General features: G+C 46.9%; 2 protein-coding genes across 6 annotated transcripts in view; both read left to right on the top strand.

The window, feature by feature from the left end:
- Metap1d (methionyl aminopeptidase type 1D, mitochondrial) overlaps nt 1-8,996 on the top strand; it is a 76,321-nt gene extending 67,325 nt beyond the window's left edge. For all 5 annotated transcript variants that reach the window (XM_021149781.2, XM_029474213.1, XM_021149790.1 and 2 more), the window contains 4 exons: nt 6,251-6,348; nt 7,547-7,594; nt 8,513-8,591; nt 8,679-8,996. In XM_021149781.2, coding sequence (XP_021005440.1) covers nt 6,251-6,348; nt 7,547-7,594; nt 8,513-8,591; nt 8,679-8,757 — 304 coding nt within the window. In that variant the 3' untranslated portion in view covers nt 8,758-8,996. The remainder of the gene's footprint in view (nt 1-6,250; nt 6,349-7,546; nt 7,595-8,512; nt 8,592-8,678) is intronic.
- Nucleotides 8,997-13,224: 4,228 nt separating this feature from the next.
- On the top strand, nt 13,225-17,769 carry Dlx1 (distal-less homeobox 1). The gene is made up of 3 exons (XM_021156260.1): nt 13,225-14,085; nt 14,736-14,935; nt 16,053-17,769. Exons 1-3 carry the CDS (start codon nt 13,773-13,775, stop codon nt 16,305-16,307), a joined length of 768 nt encoding a protein of 255 aa, XP_021011919.1. The 5' UTR covers nt 13,225-13,772; the 3' UTR covers nt 16,308-17,769.
- Nucleotides 17,770-18,099: the final 330 nt, after the last annotated feature.

Genomic DNA, 18,099 nt, shown 5'->3' on the forward strand with positions numbered 1-18,099 from the left:
TTTTTCAGCGCTTGCTCCTAGAGTATGAGTGTATTTACTGAATTCAAGTTTTTTTTTTTTTATCTTTTTCCCATTTTCAGATTTTTTTTTTTTTTTTTTTTTTTTTTTTACCCTAAATGTTTTGAAGTAGACATGCAGAATATGTGTTTTCATTTAAAAGTAACACATTTTGTTAAAGATGATCGGCCAGTCCTTTTTAAAGTGCTGTTCTCATTAATCTGCGCTCGAGCCTTTGAATACATCCCGTTTGCCCAAAGGATGGAAAGCTTAGTCACCTTGAAAAGATGCTGCCTTTTTCTCTGAGTACGCCTTCAAATACTTTAAGAAAAAAGGCAGTAAAATATCAGTTAAATGCATTTATGGCTTTAAAAATATTGTAACCGTGTCTGAATCAAACTTTAGTAAAATCTCTTTGGGTTATATCTAAGAAGCTTTTATTGAAGACTTTGAACAAAATTGTGTTTTTGACAGTTTTAAATTATAGGCTAACTAGCCTGGGAAAAAAGGATAGTGTCTCTCTGTTCTTTCATAGGAAATGTTGAATCAGACCCCTACTGGGAAAAGAAATTTAATGCATATCTCACTATCTTACTGTCCACGAATATAATAGAAATGAATTCAAAATGCAGTTTTATTTTTGCAAATGGGATGAGTCGATAGATGCACCTCATATTTTTGAACACCTAGGGTTCAACAAATTTACTGGTGGCGCTCTTGCATTTTAACAAAATTTATTCTTCAGTCGAAGGGGGCAGAGAACACTGGATTCTTATTCAGGCATTCTGTGGAGTTCTGCATTCATGGCTGTGTCTAAAGGGCATGTCAGCCTTTGATTCTCTCTGAGAGGTAATTATCCTTTTCCTGTCACGGAACAACAAATGATAGCTAACTACAGAGGCACATTTGCAGTAGTCACATTCATCAACTGCAGAAAAAAAAAATTCAATTTAATTGTACAACACAGCTGCACATGGGCTTTCGAGCTTCTGTTGTTCTCCCTGCCTTGCTAGTCCTCCCTCCAGATCTATTTTTTAAACTTTTTTTTCTGGTTATTTTTTCCCCTTTTTTTTGTCTCTTCTTCCATTTTTACTCTCTGTACTTTCTTGTTAAAGTAATTTTCCTTTGTGGCTCTCATTCTTTTTTCCCCATTGAAGGCTATGAATGTAGAAAATTATCACAATTACTCATATAATTGAGCCTCTTTGTAGCAAGTACGACTCCAGTAGCCTTTCTCCATCATGAAAATGGTTTCATTATAGGGTTTTTCATATTCCCTGACACCATCCACACAGAGGAGCAAGCGTGCAGATGAGATGTGCTGGGAACAGGCTAGATCAGTAAGGTCACAGTAGGAATAATTAGCTCTGCTATGGAAAGAGCATCCAGGCCTTTTACTGCTACATAAATGTACTGTCCGTGGCTTTTAGCCACAAAAAAACTTACTAACAAATGGAGCTCCCGCCTACTACTTTGAAAAAAAGATTTGTATCAACACTACAATTTTCCATCATTAAGACTAATAACACAGAGCCTCGTATACATCAAGGGGAATAAAAAGAAAAATCTCACATTCAAGTGGTGGCTGGGCGCTGACCTTTGTTCCCCCTTTTTGTATACGACTTAACTCTTTACAAAAAAGAGCCACACGCCACACCAACATGCAGGTGAACTCCAGCTAGTCCTTGCAAAGCACAGCATTCAGTCGGAAAATCTGATAAATCTCCATGCAAGATAATGCATTTCATTACATATTCACTACATTAATTCCAGCTACATTAAAAAAAAAAAAAAAGCAACATCGAAGAAGAGTGGAATTCAAAGTGACATTGGATTTTAGCTATCGGGACGCGAAGGTCAGTTTGGGCAGACTATGAATTTGCATGAACAGGCTCCTTTGAAAACCAGATCAGCCCCCAACAACTATACCAGGAGAACTATGTGCAAAATAACAGACAATGAACTTTTTCCTCCTAGCCTAATGCATTTCATTATTTAGATAGTTTATGTCTGCCGCTGGCGAGGAGGCTGGCCCCAATTCTGATGGATGTTTGTTCTGGGGAATTACAGCAGTATTTCTGGGCATCTATTGTTTCACCTTTTCTTATTCAGGAAAAAAAAAATCTTTAAGGAGTAAATAAACAAATGAGATTCACCTTTGAGCCAAAAAGTACTTGAAATCTTTACAGACCGAAGGTTTACAAACATCTTTCAACTGGGTCTCCTTTCTTTAAGATAATCAGTCGCCATCTGCCATAGCCTCCTTCTGCTGATAGACTCTGAGAACACCCAAGCAAGTTTGCACGTCTTGAACGCTACCCCAAACCCCGAGGTTTCTAAAACTTGAAATTCTGTTCAGAAATGTAAAGAATAGAAGGGTGACTGTGAGGAAGCGAGATTTCATGAGGGCAGTTCTCTCTGTGCCCTTTGGCTTCATGAGCGACTCCCAGTGATCTCTAGGCCATGGTGCTATTACACCCACTCTCTAACCACTTTTGCTCCATGATAATCTCCGTATTATCCATATGTGTGAGAGGAACACGAGCGTGCAGCCACACGCATCACTAGTCTATGACAGTTTACTCCAAAATAATTTAAACTTACGCTTGGAGATGTCATGACGAAACTATCAATAAATAGGGTTTTTCAATGTTTAATTCATAAGTATATATTTTGATATTAATTTAGAACAATACAAAGCAAGATTTTTTTTGGAAAAATAATCTCTTTCTATTAGATTATGCACATTTAAACAATAAGTGGCTCAGGCAAAATAAGTCATTTTAATGTCATCGTGATGGATTTTGCTTGACAGCTACTGTAAATGACAATTACACTGCGTCTCTCTGCACATGAAAGTAAGCATTGCAATAAATTATCTTTTATTTCAATCCATCATGTCTGCTTTTCAGAAACAGAGAACCTCAAATAAAAGTTCAGCACTATTGTAAGAAAAATATAGTAATTTGTGATCCTGCTTGAAACAAAAAATAAAATGTCCCACTGTATTGGAAAACAGTCGTTGGCTTTCAAAAATATGACTAATTGTACTTAAACATTCCTGTCATCAGAGGGGATCCCTGACTTTGTACATTCCTCCATTTAGAGGCTACTGTTTGGACTGAAAACCTAGGAAGGTTAAGGTAAATTCCATAACTTATCAAATCAGCTACCTTTTGGGATCCTTGTCTCTGAAGAGATGAGGTCCTTCGGAGCTCAGTTCTCTGGGGACTCATCTGAAAGTGCTAATGAAACGCTCCATGTGTGTGCTTGTTTCTTTAGGAGTGTGTACTTAACACAGTACTCCTCTGCCCTCTTGGGGAATGCAGTTTTAGTCACACAAATTACTTGAAATGTGTTAAAAAGTTTTATTTATTTAGACAGTACAATTACTAATACAATATTAAGAGGGCTCTTAACAGAATTAAACTGAAGGAAAAAAAAAGTTACAGGAAGCCCCCTAAAGGAAGTCTCCCTTCCACCTGTAAGCCGTAACTGAGCCATGAACAGTCATGATACAATATAACTGCAAAGTGAGTTTGAAAGCTACCTTTCCACAGCCGCCCTCAGCATTCCCTCTGAAAGCCATCCTGTCGTCACTGTGCAGGTCTCATGACTGGACATTGCCCTGCCTTAAAGGATTTTAGCTAGAGAAAATCAGAACAGAAGAGCTAAAGCCTGGAGAGTTATTTTCTGAATCTGTGAAATGTTCAGGGCAAGAAAACCCCCTTGTGCTGAGACACAGCAGTGGTTCTATGGTGCACTGGTGTTGGGGAGCCGTGGCCTGACTTCTCAGCGTCTGCCTGCTCCTCTGTTCCAGCCTCTCCCCCCAACATTGAGTTAAAGAGGTAGGTGCACACCCCACCATCCTATTGGTGGCCGCACCTGCTTTCCCACTGAAGAAGTAGAATTTGAATTCCTTTGGCATTTGTATTGTCTTTCCAAAATCAGATTTAAGTCCCACAACCAGGAGAAGAGTCTGTGCTCCACGGATGTTCTGAAGTCGTTGAAAGCACGCGTTCCTAAGCAGCGATTGAGAACATTAATGGGGTTTATCTCACTTAAGAGTGTTCTGAAAACTACAGATTCAAAAGGGAGACAACAGGAGCAGAAGTGCATCCTTAGCTTCCGGGAACTGAACATGTCCAACCAGAGAACTGAGGCGAGTGTGTCCAGCTCCCCCTCCCCCAGCTAGGAAATCCTTCGACACCTGCATGTGTGACACAGATTCTAGGATCCCGTCGCTGGAAGTTATATCAGGACCCAGAGAGCAAATTGTGGCAGGAGAAGGCCCTCAAATATCTTTAGTCACTTAGTGGTTGTATGGCCTCATTTATAAGGAGGAAGAAGAGGTAGCAAGTGGGGGTGGGGAGAACCCCTAAGGGGTTTTAGAGTGGCCTTCTCTCATTGAAAATCAAAATGAAGATTACCATTTTCACATGTTTAAGGTGTACCTATGAAGACTTCTAATCAGTAGGATCATTGACAGAAAAATAAACAAACAAACAAATAAATAAGACTAGCATTTTATTTTATTATGTCTTTTAAGAAAATACTAGCTGGGTATAATAGCGGATGCTTTTAATCCCAGGGATCCTAGACAGGTGGATCCCTGAGTTCAAGACCAAACTAGTGTACAAAGTGAGTTTCAAGAAAGCCAGGGCTACACAGAGCAACCCTGCCCCCCCAAACAAAACAACAACAAATAAACAAATAAATAAACACTAGAACACTCTATATTGAAATGCTTTTCAAATTATTGAGGCTTGTTGGGACTGAGCTAACAACTCACGGATGTTAGGAGAACTCATTCTCGTGTGGGAAAAAAAATCCTAATTCAGGCTGTGGTGAGGTCTTGTGCTTCTTCCTTTATCTCCTCTCCATCCTCTCGTTTATATGTGGTTTATATGTAGGAGAGACGGTGAGGGAGATGTTTTCCAAAAACACCTCCTGGCCAAAGCCTGGGGTCTGCAAAGCAACCTGGACCCCAAAGCACAGCTCCAGAGAAGAAGGCTGGCTTCTCCTCTCTATGGCATTGCTCAGGGTATCTGCCCCACTGGCTGTACCAAAACTCAATTTCCATGCAGTGCTACCTCTCTGCTGGTTCCAAGGACATCCTCGTCTAAGTGAAGAAGAATCTGGGAGTTCTTTAAAATGTTCTTAAAAATTAACCTAGACATGGTGGCACAAAGCGCTTGAGGTTGGTGAATTCAGAGGCAGCTGAAAACAAAAAAAAAAAAAAAAAGTTTTCAAAAGTGTATGCGGATGCGATGGTTCCTGAAGATGTCAGCCAGAAGGGTCTGTGTGAAACTGAACTAGAGTCTGTTAGAAATGGGTTTGAGAACTCACACGTTTGGATCCGGTAGGAATTGCAAGTGATGGTTCCATAACCACCTGCTCACTGCTGTGGGCGGGGCTACAGGCGCCATGCCCTCTGCCCACATGAAAATATAAATCGTTAGTGTTCTGTGTCTTGTTATCAATCTGGCACTGCACAATAACCATATTCACCTGGTCTCAATAGCAACAAAGCTTCCAGTTCTTGCAGGTAAAGATTTCAGGGTTGGAGTCTGTGTGCTAGGTTACATTTGTAAAGGATAGGTAGATAGATGGAACCCAAAATGTCTGCATTTGGTATTAGGTCCAATATTAATGCATTTCAATATTATTGTGATAAAATATTTGCTAGTGAACTTTGCTAATGATAAGTATCTTAAGTGGAACCCTAAAATAATCACCAATTTTGAAAAAAAAAAAGGAAAAAACAGACCATCTTTTGTGTTTGTCTAGAAAACATTTAACACTTTAGTTAGATGAGAGTTTAGGAAATCATAAAAGTACAAAGTCATACTTGGAGATTACAATTTTCTCTGTCTAATGCCTGAATCAATAGTAACTGTGCTTTAGCCACAAAGCCATCCAAACCAGGTAAGTTTGGGGTGCTCTGTTACAGCCCTGTGTGCACTCACTTTCCTTGTGCATGTCAGTGTACATTTGTATGTATGTATATTCATTTCTTGCCTAAAAATAAACTTTGTTAAATGTACTTTGTGTATCTAAAAGGACTGCTAACAAGCATCAGCCGACTCTGAAATTATTCCCCAATGAAGGTAACATTCATGCTGTTATCAGACTTGAAATGGGACTGACTTTTTTTTTTCTTTTTCAGAGACTATTTTAAGTGATTTTATTTTTAATCTTAATGCGCACTAAAACATTTGATTAAAATAGATGTCTCTTGGTCACTTTAAAGCCGCATAACTCATGAGAATGATTTGCAAGTCTGTCCACACTTTGTGGGGCATGGGATAGGAACATACTTCCATGGACACCCAGAAATTTGGCATCATGGTAAGAATTCATTTGGAAGCGACTTATTGAATGACATCAGTTTTCCTCCAAGTTCTGTCCTCTTGAATCCACATTGTCACCACCCCTATCCCCACCCGTATGGGAGTGTGAGGTTATCTACTTCATTTTAACCAGGATGTTATTGTGCTGTTGAATTACAGCTCAGCACATTTCCCAAACGAGGTTTATTTTGGTTTGGTCTTCTCCTGAAGGATACATGGCTGGAAGGCCCGAGGAGTGTTTGTCTAGAAAAAGTGACTGCAGACAAAACTCCACTGCTCTGCCGTCCCAGCAGCGAGCACACACGACTGTTTTCTGTTTTTCTTTCTCTACCCCCTTTACTAACCGCTGACTGTTGTGGTTAAACTTCACTACATCCTCCACAGCGTTGACAGCTGATGTATTTAGCAGCATGTACTTCTTAGTGTCTTCTGGTTTATGCCCACCCTTGTGCTCCTTCCCCAGAGCCCGGTTTTTCACTGTCTGGGTGTGTACAATACAGAGAGAAGGCAGCAGCCATCAGGAGGGGTGGGAGGATTTGGGTTAAGGTAGGAAGCAACTGCAAGGAGGAGTCCCAGGGTGGGGGTGGGGGAGTGCACATTTATTTGAACAAGGCCTAAGAGAAAGTCCCTGTGTACTCAAGATAGGACAAGTCCCTGGAGGATTCGTGGGGACCCAGCAGAACAGTGCCCCTCTGAGCCAAAGAGCCCCCACCTGAGGTAGCTCCCTGAGCCTCACCAATGCCAGTGCTGGCAGCTGTTGAAGAATGGAGCCCTGCCTCTGGCTCCATCCTGCATTCTGAGAGCTGTCCTTTGGCAGCTTTCTCCCAAGACTTCATTTGGACCTAGGGAGACCAGGAGAGCATCAGGTGGCATGGGGAACAGCAGATGTGAAGAGAAGGGACTGCTGGTATCTGAAGACCCTAACTGCCCCCCTGCCTGGCCTTGGCAAACTGCTCAAGAGTGGGCAGGGTCTGAGAACACAGGTACCACAAAGGGTGAAACACCCCCCCACACACACACCCCTCCTGCAAGGCCCGAGTTTAACCCTGTGGGCTTATCCAGATATCCATAACCTCATCCTTTCCAAAAGCAAAGTGGCCAAGTGTTTTTAAAGCAGTCCAAACTACCCCCCCGACCCCCATGCTTCTTTCTCTCCTTGGTTCCTTTTCTCATACCTTCCTATGTTTGCTTTGCAGCAAATGACAATGATCTGCCCATGGAGGAGGGCATGGCTTTCACCATAGGTAACTAGATGCTGGGCTCCTCTGTGGAGAGCTGGGGCCCCTGGACGGAACTGGCCTTTGCTGAGGCCTGAAGTCCTGCAAAGGACTAATGAAGCTAATCAGCATAATGAAATAATTTGGATGCATAGTAAATGTGATTAAATAATGTCCTCTAGCCCCGTCTTCCTAAATCAGATACTTACCGACACATTTAGGAGACCGCAGCCATCCAACCTCTAATTCCGTTACCGGCATAATGTGCTGTTTGGTTTTCTGTTTGGTTTGTTTTTTCATTAACACCCAGTAACTAGAGGCGATTAAGTCCCTTGCTCTCTGTCAGCAAGTGGCATGCGCTCCATGGTGGCCCATTCCTGGCTGATGGCATGATTGGTGTCACCAACAAATTCCAATCACCTAGGGCCAGCAAGGCCTCCTAGTTCTGACTGTAGGACTTAATGGAGAAGCAATTAGAGTAAAATAAGAAAATTGTTATTTGCTGATTAATGAACATTTTGAGCGTGTTTTTAAAATTCAAATATTTTTTAAAAACTGACTGGAATTTATAAGAGGGACTGGTGTTTGGGTGGTTATTATCCACAGGGTCCTAATTAAGGCTTGATTAAAATGCCCTTCTTTCTCAAAAAAAAAAAAAAAAGAATTATGAACCAGGCAACTTCATACATTTTTTTAAATGATGTTGCGTTTCCTCTCCCTACTGTTTAGTTTGTAGTGTACTGTGTAAGCAGCATCAATTATTAGCCCTTATAAGATGACAACACCAACTGTGGGTAAAACACTCAGGGAGGGAGGGGCCTCCTTATAACCTCTCCCTCTCTCTCTCTCTCTCTCTCTCTCTCTCTCTCTCTCTCTCTCTCTCTCTCTCTCTCTCATTACCTACTGAAACAACATCTACTATACTAAAGAGTTTCTCTCCCACAGAGCCAATCATCACTGAAGGCTCCCCAGAATTTAAAGTCCTTGAGGACGCGTGGACCGTGGTCTCCCTAGACAACCAAAGGTGTTTGCCCTGTGATTTTTGAACTGTTGGGGGAAGGGAAGGCCTAGGCACACTGCAGTGTCCCGACAGCAGCCCCGTGTGTTTCAGGTCTGCGCAGTTTGAGCACACAGTCCTCATCACGCCAAGGGGAGCGGAGATACTGACTAGACTGCCACAAGAAGCCTGAGAATTGGCCAGGAGGCCACCAAGACCCAGCGGACTGAGGAAGCATCCCCAGGCCACACACAAGTCTGCAGCGTCTAGGAGAAAACGCAGCGAGGACGGAGGACGGAGCTCTGGGGACTCGGGTCCAACAGGACAGCCCTTGTGGCTAGAAAAACAAACCTCCCTTCCTGGGCAGGTGGTTAGCCCTTTCCCTGTCCATATTCTGCCCAAGTTAAAAAAAAAACAAAACAAAACCAAAAACCTCTCAAACCTATTGTGTCCAGTCTTTACATGTGGCAGTTACAGAGGGGGGGAGGGCAGGTGATTAGTTTTAGAGTCTCCAAACTTTAACATGCATGCAGAAAGAAAAACAAAACAAAACCCAGAACTCTTTCTTTAGCTTAAAATCTGTTTTACTCTGGTTCACCCCACCCCCACCCCCCACCCCTGTTGATCTTAAAATGGCTGAGCTGAGGGCCCTTCCAGAGGCAAGCACCTGCTTCCACCACAATTTCCTCTTCATTGAGGTTTGCCCCAGAGAGGATGAGCCAGGGAGCATTGCCTGTAAACGTTGTCTTGACTGTGGACCATAGGTTTAGGCTTTCTGAAGATGTGAGCAGATCAAAACCCCTTACAGACCCCGGAGGCTCCTCACCAGCAGCCAGCCATGCTTGGTCCCCCACCAGCCTGAGACACTCCCCCACTAGATCATTTGTTGTACTAAAAATTTAAGCTGCAACCCCATTCTTTAGATTTTTGAGTCTAGAGCCCAGCTAGTCCTTAAACTGTCCTCCCCTGACTGCAGTCCTGGGACAGGCTCCCTAGGCTATACAAATCAGGTATTCCTGAGACTTCACAGGATCTCTGAGAGAAAAGGCACCAGGCACATTTGAGATAAGGTCCTAGTTGGGCTCATCTGGAACTCCGTTTTAACTATGGATCAACTTGTCTGCAGGGCCCACCTGCTTCAGGAGCAGAGATACATTCTTGCCCAAAGCACTCTGCTTTCCCTTGTCGTCAGAGATCTGTTGAACCCACCTTCAGGGTGGGCTAGGCTGGGCCTCACAGGAAGAAGACAGTCCCCTCTGGGCATGGCTAGGGAGGGACAGAACATCAGCACCTCTGTGAACTCTGGTTTGTGTTCATGCAAATGGCCAGGTGGCCATGTCCTTAATAGGGCTTGGGTCATCTGGGGAGCCAAGGAGATTTTATGTTTGCCAGGATTGATAGCATAGAGGCATCCACAGGGAGTTAGCAGGACACCCAGAGCCATGGAGGAGGAGGTGGGAAGCTGGCAAGTACTGCCCACAGTGGTACATTTCAGTTCTCCTCTAAACTTGGGAATTCATCCATGGTCCCCCACTCCCCAGATCAGTTTGTCTACATCTAGAGATGTAGAGAGTTGTGTGGCGGCAATTCTAAACCGACTTTGAAGGTAAGAAGGAATGGGGAATTTTAAAGATCAACTGGTAAACTTTTGAGGTGTTCTGGAATTCGCCAGGCAGAGGCTCAGAGACTGAAGCTGTGACCACGGAGCATCCATATTCCCTAGAGAGGAACAGGGCCAGCTGCCTTAAAGATACTTGCCAGAGAATGACTTCACTTCTTTTCTAGAGCAATCAGATTAGCATGTGGTGTCTTTATCTGCAGATCAGTTTACTCTTAGGTCCCCCTAAGGATAGTTTTATTAGGACCACAGGATTTTACCAACCACTGGGACAATTATTGCAGGTGAAGGTATTTATGGGGAAGGTATATAATCTGATTCAGTAATCTAGCCTGTGCTGCTAAATGCAGCAGCTCTGTAGGAAACAAACTTAAAGGAATTTTGTGTAATGTTCTTTGAAGTTAAGACTGAGAAGTAGGGGGGTTGTTTGTTTGTTTGTTTTTAAGAGCCTCCTCTCTTCCACTTCCTTATCAGCTGACCAACTGAATTGACCTGACTCCTAACCCTGAACCGCAGGGATTCCAGACAGGAAGCTTAAGCTGGCTACCTACCACCTGAGCTGTTGGCTCCTGAGGTGACTCCGTGAGTTCTGCTCCCGATATGGAAACTTCAGGACCAATGGGAGAGTCTAAGTTCCTTTCATACTTGGACTGGCAAAGGTCTGAGCATTTTGGAGCAGGTTTGTCACTTTAGAGTTGGAGGAATGCACTCCCGGGCTCACAAAGTATTGATAAGATCTCTCTTCCTGAAGTTTGCTGAGGCCTGTGCACTCTTTCAGGGACCCGGCTCAGTTTCTCCCAAGACTTGCTTCCTTGAATTAGGAGATAACTCCTAATTCAAATGAGTGTGCTCCCTCACCTACACACAGCTCAGTTCTAAATGTGGCCAGGCTTTGAAACCCTAGCGTGCCCACCCGTTCCCAGTAGCCAGCCTGGCCTCCTGCTCTGCTAAGTGGAAGGACAGAGCACCTAGTAGACCCGTGGTCGCTCTCCCGTTCCTCAACCCAACCAGTCTCTGGGATAAACTGGTCCTAGGCAATCTGGTCATCCGACGTCCCCATACCTTGCACTAAATTCCAAGAGACACCAGTCCAGTTTTCCCCATCCCAACCCCGGCGCACAACCGCAGCGATCACTTACATGGGCAAGGCCCGCAAGGCGAAGAGACCTTCGGTTCAGATGGCATCCAAGCGGCTGCGTTGGGCGCACAGGACGGCACTCCATACCCCAAAACAGGCACTAAGAAGGAGCGATTAAAATCACGAGTACGACAGGAAGACCAGGACGAGCCGAGTTGGAGTTCTTAGTTGGTTGGTGTTACAAAGCCTCACCTTGTGGTTTGGTGATTAATGAAAAAACAAAAACAAAACAAAAACCTTTCAGGCGATGGCAAACCCTTTATTGGTTTACGAATTTTGGACTGTTGGTTTTTGTTTTGTTTTTTCCTCTTTCTTTTGTTTTTCTCTTTTGCTCCAACTAACATGCTGCATGAAATGTTTCTGCGCACAGCCTCATGCCTTTAATCAGAAGAGTAAATCTGCAGGCAGGAGCTGCTGCTGAAGAAGGAGAGAGAGAGAGAGAGAGAGAGAGAGAGAGAGAGAGAGAGAGAGAGAGAGAGAATGAATCCCCTGTACTCATATCTGTAACGACATCACCGATGTAATTTGTTTTGAATGTTCATTTTTATTGGTGTTCCCTCTGCCAAAATGTGCTTGATTACAGAGGTCTCCCAGTGATCACTGTGCACTCCAGATAGGGGAAGGTGCCGCGGCGCAGGTTCAGCTCAGGCCAGATCAAATCCCCGGGCTGTTTAACGCTGAAAGGCTGCATGTTGCTATTAGTGTTAAATATATGGCTAATTATGCGTATGAAAATTAAACATCAGTGTTATGCTAATGGGGCGCCTTCAGCTGCGGATCTGAGCACTTGAGACTACCATTTAATCAAATGAATCAGTAACTAATACGTGTGCACGTGTGAACTTTCACAAGATCATTTCCCCCGGTCCCCGTCACACCGCTAAATTATGAAAGAAATAATTATCAACACTTTCTAATTACCTAACAAAGTAATTTGGGATTCATCGTGGGGCTGGCGGGATTGGGAACCAACAGTCCCTAGCAACCAGCGTAGTTTGCGCCACGCGAGGTGGCTGTGTGGTAGTAGTGGGGGGGGGGTGCGAGAGAGTCTTTTGTGCACTTTTCAACACTTGCACCCAGATGGTAGACAGCGCGCTTTGGAAGCTCGCGCTTTGGAAGCTCTTTCCTTCACCAGCTTCCCCACCTCACCCCCGGGCCCGGAGGCTCCAGCTTTGGCCACTGGAGGTGAGGAAGGGATCGGGCGACAGAGAGGGGCATATCTAAACACAAATATTCAAGCCTACCACTGATCAGGATTTGCTGAGGGTGTCGGTGTCTCCCTAGGACTCCCAAACCCCAAGTACTCTGGCCAGACCCCAGGAGGTCGAAAAATGACCACCTGGCAGGAGTTCGACGCACCAGCCACCAGGCGACCGCGGGCCCTCAGGACTCCACGCTGAGCCGCGCCCTCGGGGCGAGTGAGCCCGGGGCTCCTGGCTCAGGGGGAGTGGAGAGGGGAGGGGGAGGCAGGAAGGTTGGGAGGGAAAGGAGGGGGGGAGGCGGTGCGGCCGCCTTTCCTGGGTGGAGAAGCGCGGGTTCCTGGCTCTCCACGCGCACTGCTTTGATCAGACCCGTGCAGCCTCGAGCTGGAGTGGCCAGCTGGGCCTGGAGAAATGCGAGCAAGCCCCTGGGAACGGTGGCAACGGCGGGGCGGCGGCCGAGTGAGTGAGTTGGGCCAGAGGGCCCCCAAACCCAGATCCCCGGGATGTGGCCGAGAGAACCCCAACCTGGGAGGCGCGGCCTGGAGCGCGCTGAGCTAGGCACAGGACGCTCAGAAGGACCGCTGGCTACAGGCTACCTGGGTTGTCGCCCAGTGCGCGACTCCGCGATCCAGAGACCGCGGCCGGACTCTGGAGCGGCGCTCCGCACCGGACTAGGTGACCTCAAGAAGTGGTCCGGGGTCCCAGGCGTTGGGGGCGGGCGAAGGGTGGGGACAGCAAGGGGGAGGGCGACGGCAGGGCGCGGCTGGTTGGTTTCTGGGGCGGGAAGCGCGCGAGGGAGGCGGGAGACTGGAGTCGCGCGCCTTCGAGGTCCCTGCGCGGACGCCGCAGCCCATTGTGCGTCCCGCTCCGCGCGCTCTGTTGCAGAGGAGCCCCGGCCCGGACGTGTGGACCCGATTCTCCCCAGGCCGGGCCGCGTCGCCCGCTCTAGTCCAGCCGAGCCCGAGCTTCTCGGACCAATCCCCGGTGATTATGCAAGAGAGCCGACCAATCAGCTCCACCAGCTCATGAATATTTATGACCTTGGCTGAGTCAAAGCTTTGAACCGAGTTTGGGGAGCTCGGCAGCATCATGCTTAGACTTTTCAAAGAGACAAACTCCATTTTCTTATGAATGGAAAGTGAAAACCCCTGTTCCGCTTAAATTGGGTTCCTTCCTGTCCTGAGAAACATAGAGACCCCCAAAAGAGAAGCAGAGGAGAGAAAGACCCACACCCAGACCCGCGAGAAGAGATGACCATGACCACCATGCCAGAAAGTCTCAACAGCCCCGTGTCGGGCAAGGCTGTGTTTATGGAGTTTGGGCCGCCCAACCAGCAAATGTCTCCTTCTCCCATGTCCCACGGGCACTACTCCATGCACTGTTTACACTCGGCGGGCCATTCGCAGCCCGACGGTGCCTACAGTTCGGCCTCATCCTTCTCCCGACCGCTGGGCTACCCCTACGTCAACTCGGTCAGCAGCCACGCGTCCAGCCCCTACATCAGTTCCGTGCAGTCCTACCCCGGCAGCGCCAGCCTCGCCCAGAGCCGCCTGGAGGACCCAGGTACGTGCGCTTGCCAGGGACAAGGAGAGAAGGGAAGGAGAATAGGAGAAAGGGGGAGAAGGGGAGGGGGAAAGAGAAAAGACAAGAGAGTGTGGGGTAGAGAGGTGGGTGGGGGTGGGGAAAGCGCGGAAGTAGTAGAGGTTTCGGATATCAATCTGTGGATCCTTGTCACTGAAAAGAAAAAAATTATAAGTCAATTCAATTTACAACTGTCCAGCAAAGGATAAATCCGAGCGCGTCTCCTGGCACTGTCTGGGCCTCTGGGCCGCTCGGTGCGCCGAGCACACAATGCCCTGCTGGAAAACAGAAACCCACATGTGCACGTATTAGTCTCGGTAATTATTTATTGCGTAGCGCTATAAACAATGTATGCAATTAAGGGTAATTAAACCTCAACTACCGCCTGCAAAAAATAGCAAACTTTCTCTGCAAAGGCAATAGCTGCGCTCTTGGGAACGACCCAATTCTGTCTGCAGCAGCCAGGGACATGCGCTCGGACCTTGAGGGACCTTCGCAGCCTTTCAGGGTTTCTTGATCGTTCTTTTTCGGACCCTACTTCTGCCAACCCATCCATAGACATTCATTCTCGTCCCTCCTCACTAAAGGCAGTGCAGCATTCACAAGGGTCTCTGCTTCTGTTGTCCCTCCAGGGGCGGACTCCGAGAAGAGTACGGTGGTGGAAGGCGGCGAGGTGCGCTTTAACGGCAAAGGGAAAAAGATCCGCAAACCCAGGACAATTTATTCCAGTTTGCAGTTGCAGGCTTTGAACCGGAGGTTCCAACAAACTCAGTACTTAGCTCTGCCTGAGAGGGCGGAGCTGGCGGCCTCCTTGGGACTCACACAGACTCAGGTATCTGGCCGCTCTGCCAAACAAGCTTCGGGAGCTGGGCTCGAGCCCCAGGCTTCAATTTTTTTGTTCGCTGGGCATCTGGTTCTAGGTGTCACAGTCCTCCGCACAACCCGTGTGTGTGTGTGTGTGTGTGTGTGTGTGTGTGTGTGTGTGTGTATCCACCTCTGACTTTCAGTGTCTCCCCTTCCTCCCTCAAACTGTTTGCCCTAGCTCGGACCCTACTCTCTGACCTGCAGGCTACCTGGTCTTCTGATCAGGCAGGGAACTGGAAGGATCTCCCCAGACGTTTTGTTTGGAGGTTCTGAGGTCACACGTGCCTGAACAACTGGAACAATAGAAGGGGGATTTAATCTTCCTTTGCCTTTAAAGTGTGTCACTAATCACTCAGGCCCTGGGCCTAAGCCTGCTTCCCCCACCTCCTTCTTCTTGTGAGGTGGCAGAGGCAGATCCTTCCCTCTGGCCCTTCACTTCCCAAGTTCCAGATCCTTAAGAAGAAGGAAAAAAAAAGTGAGATTTTTTTTTCTTCCTGCACTTCTCTAAGACCTTGGGCAGTTCCTAGGCATTCGAATGAGGGCTGACGCCGGTTTCCAGTCTGTCTCTAGATTTAGGTTGGAGCTGGGGAAAGCAAATACACCGTTGGGGGGGGGGGGAATTGGACTGAGTCTAAAGAGTTTAACAAAGACGCTGTAGCCTCTTCCATTAGTCCTACGAGGAAAGGAGATCTAATTTTAACAAATGTTCCCCCCCCCCGTTCCTATCTAGGTTTTAAATTTTCTTTATTGTTATTGCATTGTGCTACATGAAGTCTTCCATAAACGTCAGCCCAGGTGGCACCGACTCATTTGCAAGCCAAGGCCTGGCTCTCCCCTGTTCTCTTATTCCCGGCTCTGAAAGCTGCTCTAAAAGTTGCCAACAGCGGCTGGACCTGGGGCTCAATTTTCTGGCCTTTGGTCCTCATGGGGTGTGGGGAGGCGGTGGTCTCTGCCCCTCTATCCTGGAGCTGTCAGCTTTCCCAAAGCAAGGAGGGTGGGTATTGTTGTCCACCAGTCCCTTTTCTCCCTGGGCCTGGGTAGGCTCAATGGTCATAGTCCAGTCACGTTGTCGCCCGATCCTGCAGGTCAAGATATGGTTCCAGAACAAACGCTCCAAGTTCAAGAAGCTGATGAAGCAAGGCGGGGCAGCTCTGGAGGGCAGCGCGCTGGCGAATGGCAGAGCCTTGTCTGCCGGCTCCCCACCGGTACCACCCGGCTGGAATCCGAACTCCTCATCTGGGAAGGGCTCCGGCAGCAGCGCTGGCTCCTACGTCCCCAGCTACACATCTTGGTATCCCTCAGCGCACCAAGAAGCTATGCAGCAGCCTCAACTGATGTGAGGTTATCAGTTCGCACTCACCCGCTTCCTGCCCGTATCCCTTGGCCTGGCCCCTCCCGCCTCCAGGTTCATCCACCTTTTCGCACGCCCTGGGCTGGGAGGAGAAGAGCCCATGGGCGGGAGCAGGGGTGGGGGGGGGGAGCTAAAACTAAAAGAAAAAGGAACAGTGAAGGCAGAGGGCTTGCTACTTCTCGGAGCCCCTAAAAGTCTGACCCAGCGACCTTTCAGTTCTGGGCCCGAACCTGGTTTGGGCCACGGTGAGCAGCAGAGTGGCCTCAAAGCGCAGGCACTGGAGACAGCCAGTGCTACAAGATAACCCGCTGGACCAGACTCTCAGCTTTGTGAGACTATCAGGAAAAACAAATACGTAGGAGGGGGAAATATGCTCTTTTTCGATTCTGTCCGTCTTTGTCTCCTTTTTGCACTGTCTGTGCGCCGAAGTCAAGGTCCTCGTGTGTCTGCTGTCCTCATTCTACGACCTCTCCAAAAAGTCACCAGGTCTGAGCCACACCGGTCTGCCGGCAGCCCATCCACCGAGTCCTGGACCGCTTTTTCCTGAATGGTCTTCTTCCGGGCCCTGCTTGACCATCTGTGTAGCTTGTTTGGGAAATGGGGGAAATCAGAGGGAGGGGGGTTAATTTATTGAAAAACAGACTTCATCTGACGCTGAGTGTTGACCAATTCCAAATTCTCTGGGACATGGAGTGGGCGCTGTCCAAACATACTATTTACCTTAAAAACACCAGAAGAGGGAACAAGGACAGGAAAGTGACTTTTAAGGTACACAGTAACTTTTGTACTTGGCTGGAATGCAGAAAGGGGAAACAGGATGCAGTGCATTTTACATGCTCCAAATTATTAAAAATAACAACAAAAGAAAGACCGAAGTAAGAAAGTAAGATATGTAAAACCAATAGGATGTTGTCAAAAACGTTTGGACAAGAACACCTGGCCAAGAAGAAAAATCATACTTTGGGCAGCAAGAGAGAGGACCAATGGGCCTTGGAGAGAAAATAATTTGTCCTTTATGTAAAAGCACCCCAATTCCAGGTTGCTTTAAAGACACAAGCAGCAGCTCGACCACAGAACACAAGTCATCGCCCTGAATGCACAGGCTCTGGTGCAGGATCTAATTGCTGTACATATTATTGTTGTTATTATTATTATTAATTATTATTATTATTATTGTTCTGTAAACATGTTGCACAAGCTTAGCCTCTTTCCGTTCTGTTGTGTGTGGCTGTAAACCCGATGCTTTGTGAAATGAGAATCTTGACATTTTACTTGTGAAATTTGGAAAATGTGACCGATTGAGATCAACCGTGTTTTGTGTTCTCTATGTCAAAGTTTAGTTTTATATTGAGAGTGTTAACTTATTGCTTTGTATCTTGGGGGGGGGGCGAACTTTGTAAATAAGTTATAAAGTTTCTTTGAGACAGTAAAATTATGGTTTCAAGAAAGAACCATCGCCTCCTGTGCTGTTTGAAGGGAAAGGAGGGGTGCCCCTCCTCACCTCTGGAACATTAGCATACTACTTACTACGTAGTATATTCTTTACTAGGGAGCGATTGGGGACCTCTAATATCCCAAGATATCATGCTAAGGTCTGTGGGGTGCCCCCAAAGGCCTGTTTCTCTTGCTCCTCCCCCTCAGCACGACCTGAGATCCTTGCCTAGCTGGGAGAGATGGAGTCCTACAGAGGGTTGGGGCATTTGTCTCAGGAGCAGGTGTTTTAGGGCAGAGTTCCACTCAGGTGCTCAGGAACCGAAAGGCTGAGAAAAGCAGAACTCCAG

The sequence above is a fragment of the Mus caroli genome, chromosome 2 (assembly GCF_900094665.2).
Source record: "Mus caroli chromosome 2, CAROLI_EIJ_v1.1, whole genome shotgun sequence".
In the NCBI taxonomy this organism is placed as follows: domain Eukaryota; kingdom Metazoa; phylum Chordata; class Mammalia; order Rodentia; family Muridae; genus Mus; species Mus caroli.